Source organism: Lutra lutra, chromosome 11 (assembly GCF_902655055.1).
Source record: "Lutra lutra chromosome 11, mLutLut1.2, whole genome shotgun sequence".
Taxonomy (NCBI): domain Eukaryota; kingdom Metazoa; phylum Chordata; class Mammalia; order Carnivora; family Mustelidae; genus Lutra; species Lutra lutra.
In genome coordinates this window covers 86,644,953-86,652,517 of record NC_062288.1, presented here as the reverse complement: position 1 = coordinate 86,652,517, position 7,565 = coordinate 86,644,953, and the positions used below count along the sequence as shown (strand labels likewise).

General features: G+C 56.9%; 1 protein-coding gene across 1 annotated transcript; it reads right to left on the bottom strand.

Moving 5' to 3' along the window:
* Positions 1-470: 470 nt before the first annotated feature.
* Positions 471-7,103, bottom strand: CPA1 (carboxypeptidase A1). The gene is made up of 10 exons (XM_047695866.1): positions 7,020-7,103; positions 6,463-6,544; positions 5,771-6,004; positions 5,434-5,535; positions 4,797-4,898; positions 4,502-4,612; positions 3,807-3,897; positions 2,870-3,069; positions 2,388-2,472; positions 471-736 (listed from the first exon to the last, which is right to left on the bottom strand). The coding sequence occupies exons 1-10, from the start codon at positions 7,082-7,084 to the stop codon at positions 549-551; spliced, it is 1,260 nt and encodes a 419-aa protein (XP_047551822.1). The 5' UTR covers positions 7,085-7,103; the 3' UTR covers positions 471-548.
* Between the last annotated feature and the right edge of the window lie 462 nt (positions 7,104-7,565).

Genomic DNA, 7,565 nt, shown 5'->3' with positions numbered 1-7,565 from the left:
TTCAGTAAATTTTTCATCGAACCCAGTTGTTTTCTTCTGACTTAATTAAGTTTGCTCTGCCTGGCGGCGATGTGTCTTTGAAAGAGCAGTGGCCCCCACGATTATTCTAGTCCGTCTCCCGAGTTATTGCTTCTGTAGATAAATGGACCCAACTAGCTTTACTATTGTGTAGACGGAATTCCTCACCCCTGCAGGGTGCCCAGCATTTGGTTAGCAGCTGTGGCTGCGCTGGCTCCTGAGGTAGGAACCAGTCGCCGCCCTGATGAGCGGAGCGCAGGGTGGTCTAATTAAAACAGATGCCACTTGGATCCAACTTCAGAGGACCTTGGAATGTAGGGGAGTTTGGGGGTCATCTAGCCCAGCCACCCACACATTCCCCTCCAGGCCTGCGGGAACTAAGCCCCTTCTGCCCTAGCTTGCAAAAGCAGACACGCCGAGGACACTCCTCCGCGCCAGCCCCCAGATTCTGTTCCGTGGACAAACTTTATTTGTTGCTGGGGGCAGGGGGCAGGCAGGGAGGAGGAAGAGGAAGGTGCGGAAGGGTCAGTTCAGTAGGGGTGCTGCAGGGTGTGTTCCATGATGGTCCGGAGCGCCAGCCACGTCTCCTGGGCCGTGGGGACGATCTGGGAGGCCGGCAGCAGGAAGCCGTAGCGCCCCGTGTCCCGGAGCTCGAAGGTGAAGGAGTACTTGATGCCCTGGCTGTAGGTCCAGTCAATGGTGCTTCCACTGGCTTGGTCTGGGGCGGGAGCAAATGCCAGAGAGCAAAGTTCGATCACTTTTGACACATTAATATGGGCCGGGCCCACTGGTCCAAAGCCCAGAACCTCCCACAGGGTTCATCGGAGTTAACGTCTGCTGGGGCCTGCAATTGACCAAGCCGCCTGGCTTCCTCCCAGAAGCTTCCCCGACGGCTCTCAGCTCAAGAGGCCCAGAGAGAGGGACCAGCAGAGGTTCTCCTATCACAGGGGGTTGCAAGAAAGTTCTCGAAATTGCAAAAGCCCCACTGTATACCACCCCCTCCAACAGCTGCTTTGGTCAAACCTCCAAATATACCAGAGTTACCCCCTTGGGCAACCAGGATTTGTCCCCTGGGGCTCTGGTCTGCAGGAGAAAGTGCAAAGGGCCAGAGGCAAAGTGAAAGCCCCCTGACGGGCTTTTTGCAAGAAACTTGGCCCAGATTTGCAGTGAACAGTGGGTAATGAAGCTGTTTCGAATCGGGCCGGGGTGTGGGAGGCAGCTGCATATCAGAATGTAAGTTGACAACACTGAAGGAAGCCAAAAAAACTTAGTTTGCAACCGCTTCCAAACAGGGCCTGGAATCCAAAAGTAAGGCCAGCCTGAGTGAAGACTGGAGCCCACTCACGGGCTAACACCTGGCACCCTGAGCAGAAGGTATGTGAGGGGTGTGTGCAGCCCTCTCATCTCTGTCCTGTCCCCTGCCTCTTGTCAGCCAGCAAACCTATTGCATTCCTCAGGGCCCTAAGGGATCTGGCCCCACCACCCCCGTCCTCTATGACTCTGAGCCCTCTCACCCCACTGCCATCACATGGGGCTCCATGTTGTTCCCACTATTTCCCCAACATGCCAGTCCAGATCACAGGGCCTTTGTTCTAGAAGATTCCTCTGCCCAGAAATCTCTTCCCCAGATAGCCTCTTGGCTCCCTTCCTCATTTTCCTTCAACACTTGCCCAGTGATTACTAAATGAGACCTATTCTTCCACCCACCTCCCCAACTTCCATGCCCGGTATCCCTGATTCCCCTTACCCTGTTCTAGTTTATCTTTTTGTCCCTAACTTTCACCACCTAACATACTGTATCATTTACTTCTTCATGTTTATCGTCACTCTCCTCCACTAGACTGTATAGTTCCTGAACTTCGCTTTTTCCCAACTGTTTCCCACGCACAGAAAACAAGGTATAGTAGGTGCTCAATAAAATTTGCTGACATTATTCCATTTTGATGTAGCAGTGCTCCTCCCAGGGGCATTGCAGGTACAAGTAAGCTGGGGATAGATAAGATATAAGATATCTTCTTTAAATTGAAAGGCATCGGAGGAGGGGTATGTTTTTAAGCTGAATTTCTTGGTGATACAGAAATGCCAGCAGAACCCTCCACCTCCTCCATAAAGCTGGACTTAACCTAAAACAAGGGGACAAAGGTGCTCAAAGGAGCTGATATGCTTGTCTGAAGGTATCAAAGAAGGCAGAGTTCCTGTCAGAAAAGCGCCCTGCCGCCCACCGAGGCAGGCCAAGAACTGTTCTCCTGGCCCATGCTCCCAGATCTAGGCACTCCTGGGCACTTCCTCCAGGAGGGACAGGAACTCAGGCAGGAAACACCAGCTAAGCTGGCACCTGGTGTCACCCCAGAGACCATGCACCCACTTACAAATTGCTTTGATGATGCTGCCATACTTGAACTTGGTCCCATATAGAGAGGCGAGGGCTGTCACAGCAGACTTGGCCAGCTGATCCTGGAGAAAATGCCGAGCAATACCAGCTGTTATGGCCAGCAACAACAGGCTAGAACAGCAGGCCTAGGTAGCCCAACTTTCAGCTGGGAAGTAGCCCAGCAGAGCGCAGGATTTCAGCAGCCCCATGGCCCTCTAACCCCAGGGGATGTCTGGCTGGCACTTCAGTCTCTGCCCTTTGGTCACACTGCAGCTCCAGACTGAACTTGTGGTACCAGCTCTAAGTCTAGCCCTACCGCCTGCTCGGTCATTTGACTAGAGTGACTCAACCCCTCTGTGCCTCAGTTTCCCTGGCAGAAAATGAGGCTAGTCTGCCTTGCAGGTCTTCCTAAGCCATCAGGGCTCCATGGGAGAAAGGGGTGCTTAGGCACCAGAGGGCAAGCGGGGGATGGGCACACACCAGCTCATCCTGGTCGGGGGCTGCCTCTGCTTTGTAGCCATAGGGATACAGGAGGAGCTGGGAGTAACTGTGGATGGAGATGAAGGCCTTGATGTTGCCATGGTTCTTCACAAAGTCCACGATGGACTTGACCTCCACTTCGGAATTGGCAAACTTGCCATGGTAAGTCTCTGAGCATGGGTTGCTGCTGGCTCCAGCCACTGTGGGAGAGGAAGGGGGTTAGCTAGCATTCCTTACGGCCAAGCAGTGTGGCGTCCACAACCTCAAGTTCTTTGCATGGAAGTAGGAATGAGGCAGAAAGCAGGAGGGCTCACCCACACTCTGGGATTAAGGACAGACCAAAGGCCTTTTATAACCTGGGGGCCCTCCCTCCCTCCCCAGCCAGGCATAGGTAACACGGGCAGAACCTCCTTCCCCAGGAGGGTCTCAAGCAAGACCCATTCTTTTTCTTCTTTTTTTTTTTCCTTAAGATCTTATTTATTTGACAGAGAGAGAGCAAGTATAAGCAGGGGGAGCCGCAGAGGGAGAGGGAGAAGCAGGCTCTCCGCTGAGCATGGAGCCCGACATGACTGGCACGGGGCTCAATCCTAGGACCCCAGGATCATGACTTGAGCCAAAGGCAGATGCCTAACTAACTGAGCCACCCAGGCGCCCCAAGACCCATTCTTGTAGTGAAGGGACCACAGAGAGAAGGAGTTAAAGTTACCCTAGAAAACCCCTACATGGGTTTCAGGCCTTAATTCCATTGAGGGCAGATTTGTTTCTAGAAACAAGGCACAAGAAAATCTCATTGAGCCTCAGAGGAGACCCTGATATTCCCCGCCTCAACTCCGCCCTCGCTTCTGGGGCAGGAAAGAGGTGGGGGAAACAGGACACAGGAGGGTAAGGAGCCGCTCTGGGTTTCTCATCCCTGCTTCCAAATCCCATGGGGCCTTACTCCCAAAGCCAGCATCCCAGTTCCGGTTGGGGTCCACTCCAACACAGGAGGAGCCCGCCGTGCGGGACCGAGTCTTGCGCCACATGCGATTCTGGGGAAGGAATCAGACACTTGTCTGTCATCGTCTATAGCACAGGTGTGGACACAACATGTGTCAGAAACCCCTTTCAATGGCTTGTCAGGAAAGTCTGCAAAGGATGCTCTTGGTGGAAAGAGGGCAGTGGCTACAGTAGACGGCATTTGGCCAGAGGGTTCTACCTGTGGGAAGGAAGGCACCAGGCGCACCCCCCACCCCACCCCCACTGGATTGGTGGCGTGATATACCCGCCATAAAATAACATGAAGCTAGGAAATAAGGTCCAGGGCAGTGGGTCTCCCCCGGGGGACAATACCAGGACATTTGGCAAAGTCTGAAGACATTTATGGCTCTCTCAATGGAGGGGTTGCTCCTAGTGTTTCCTGAGTATTAGGTCGGATTGTTGCTAAACACTTGCATGCTCAGGACAGCCCCCCACACAAAGAATTTTCTGCCCCAAATGTCCAGAATGCCAAGGATGAGAGCCCTGGTCTGGGAGGACAAGTCTATCTGCCCCTCCCTCGACTGCTGGGGGTTGAGATTAGGGGTGAGTAGTTCATGGGGCTCAGAGGCCAGAGGCCCACCCTGTTGCCCCCCAAGAATGGGACAAGGCCTGTACCTTGCTGTGGGTGAAGGCAAAACCATCAGGGTTGGTGACAATCTCCAGGAGGATATCCATGGAGTCAAGAATGGCGGTGAGAGTGGAGTCCTGGCCATAGTCCTGTGTGATCTGGTGGGGAGTTTGGGAACAGACAGGCGGGGTGGGTCAGGCCAACTGTGCACCATGCGGAGGCAGTGAACACCTGCTCCATCTGCCTCACTGCTGCTGGGTGAGCCGGGGAGGCCAGGGCTCCTGCGGGCCTCTTGACCACAGCCCCACCAGGCCAGGGCCCCACTCAGTGCCCGAGGCTCACCTTCTTTGCAAACCAGACCCCGCTGGCCTGGGTGACCCACTCCCGGGAATGGATGCCTGTGTCGATCCAGATGGCAGGACGGTTTTCTCCCCCAGTGCTGAACTGGACAAGAAGAACAGAGAGATGCAGCTAGGGTTCTGTCTTGGCTCCTTGAAGGGGAGCAAATCCCGGCCTGGAGGCCCTCTTCTCCCCGGGTATGTCAGGTGGAGGCTCCGTGTGTGGGGCCGTCACTCAGGTGAGGTGTGGGGCTGGGGGTGGGGTGTCAGGACAGGAATCCGGCAGGACATGGCCTCCAGCCTTCATACCAGCCTTGGGGCGAATAGGCCTCAGCCAGCATTCTGGGCCCTGCCCTCTTCTGCTGCCCAGACACAGTCCTCTGTGGGGTATCCCGAGCAAAATGTTTTCTCTGGACTCCCCTGACTCTGGGTTACTTCCCGCAATGTGACACTTGATTGAAAATACGTGGGTCCCTTAAAAATTTAAAAACTGAGTGCGCACAAGTATGCCTACAGCTAGACCAGCATAGAAATTCCGTCCTTCCCCAATGTCCACACAGGGCGTTCATGTCACAGTGCATTCTCTGGGAGTGTGGCTCACCACAAGAGTGGCTGCCCGTTCTCAAGCAGGTGCCTGTTACCTTCAGCACGTAGATGGGACGCCCTTCGTAGCTGTTGCCAATCTGGAGCTTGCTGACCAGCTGCGGGTGCTCGGCCACCAGCATATCCATGAAGCCGTAGATCTGAGAGGGAAGAGAAGGGGAGGCCAGCTGGAGCGGCTGCCAGGCACCTGGCTGCCTCCCAGATGGAGCAGCCCCATTAGCCCGCCAGCGGCAAGCCGGGCCATCCTGGCGACCCACCACCCCCACGGCCCCCTACCAGGAGACCCAGCAGGTGCCACACCCACCCAGGTGGGCCATGTTCTGCCAGCCTGGAGCAGAGCTCGGTGCTTGTGCTGAGTGACCAGGGCTCCCTCACCTCCTCCAGGGTGTGGTAGGTGGCGTAGTTGAAGGTGTCCGAGGAGCGGGCCCGGGCCTGGAAGGCGAACATCTGCTCCTGCTCCTCGTCCAGCAGGGCCTGCACGTCTTCAATCATGGTCGTGTACCCGATGCCGTGGGCCTCCAGGAAGATTTTGACAGCCTGGATGCTGCGGAAGGGCACTCGGACATCGATGGGGGAGCCAGGCTGGGCAGGGCCCCGCCAGAAGTCCAGCTGGGGGGGACGAGAGCGGACATGGTCACGGCGAGCTGGGGAGGGGTCCGCCCGGGAGGGGAGGTTGGGCCAGAACGTCCCCTATGACTGTGGCTGTGGCATGGCTGTTAAGGGCAGGGGACAAAAGGGGAAACGGCGGGCATCAGACCGAGTCCACTGCGGTCAGGGAGATGGCCCGGGAAGCACGGTGGAGGGGCTTCCAGACCGCAAGACAGAGAGAAGGGCCGGAAAGGAGGCCCCCACTTTGTTCAAATCCTCGAATGCAGCGAGACTCTGGAACGGGGGGAGGTGGGGGCTGAGTTATTTCCTAACAGGGATCCATCCCATGGGTCTTTTCTGGGTGGTGAGGAGAGAGGGCCCAGGACCCGGGGGGCCCCAGGGGAAGGTGGCATCCTGGGGTGGATAGGCTGGCCCGAGAGGAATCAGGGGGCCTCGGGGGGACCTCCCCTCCTTCTGACCTGCAGGTGCTCCAGGTCCTCCAGCTCCTTCACCTTCTCTACCTGGGCTGCATCATCAGTGGAGAGTCGGAGCACCTGGTGCCTGGGCAGAGCGGGAGGGGAGATGAAGGGCCTGAGCCACTGGGATGGGCCATTCACCCTCCCCAGATGGGAGGCAGGGGGCGTGGAGCAGCCTGGAATCCCCAGGCTGGGCCCCCATCCTCTGGCTGAGCAGGAGAAAGCATGAGGGGTCTTAGCAATGCAAGGCCTAGGCTCCTTGGAACCTTCTGGACACAGCTGCTATCCTCATCCCAGTTTAAACTCTATTTTTCTCTCCAAAGCCAGCCAGGCTTCCTCCCACCTCCTCTCCTGAAAACTCCTTCAAGCTCGGATTTCTCCGTGAGGGCCCGGGCCCCTTCTCAGCCCAGGCCCCTGGTCAGCCTGCCTCCCGGGGTGTACAAGTCTGTGCCTCTCTGGAGTCTTCCCACAAGGCAGCCCATCTGTCGCCTCCAGATGCTGACCCGGGGCCGAGTCCTCCCTTCTCCTGCGTGAGCACCCCCTTCTCGCCATCCTCTTACCCTGAAAAGTCCTCTTTGCCAAGCACAGCCCCTAGCAACACACTCAAAACCAGAAGCCCCCTCATGCTGCAGCCAACTGGGAACATCAACTGAGGCTGAGAGAAGGACCTGGGGCCTTTTAAACTCTCCCAGGTCAGATGTCTTCTGGCCATGCCCAAGGCTAGTCCTCCGGCTTGCACCTGGGCTGGGTCCCACGGTGGGGGGAGGACGGGAGTCCTGAGCTCTGACACCTTATCACCCTCCCTGATAAAGTGGCAGGGAACTGGGCAGCTGGGGAGATAAGCTAAGCCTCAAGCCCTTGGCTGTGAAGTGCCCACCTGGGCCTGAGGGTCAGCTGAGGCCTGCGGCTTCCCAGCTGGGCCCTGGCTTGCCCATTGCCTCAGGTCTGCACCTCAGGCCCCGCACCTGGGCCTCAGTCCTGTTTGCCGACTGGGCAGTGGAGAAGGAACCAGGATTCCACAGCGGCCACACCAGCTGGAGCCTCAAAGGAGCTGTCCCCTTCCCCCACGTTCCTAAGTGCCAGCCCCTCTGTTCCTGTGGCAGAAT

Coding starts and splice junctions, on each gene's coding strand:
- CPA1 (XM_047695866.1), bottom strand. CDS start 7,084: ATGAGGGGGCTTCTGGTTTTGAGTGTGTTGCTAGGGGCTGTGCTTGGC. Junction 6,005..6,462: donor AGGACCTGGAGCACCTGCAG/GTCAGAAGGAGG, acceptor CGTCCCCCCCAG/CTGGACTTCTGGCGGGGCCC. Junction 3,898..4,501: donor TTGCCTTCACCCACAGCAAG/GTACAGGCCTTG, acceptor TTCCTTCCCCAG/AATCGCATGTGGCGCAAGAC.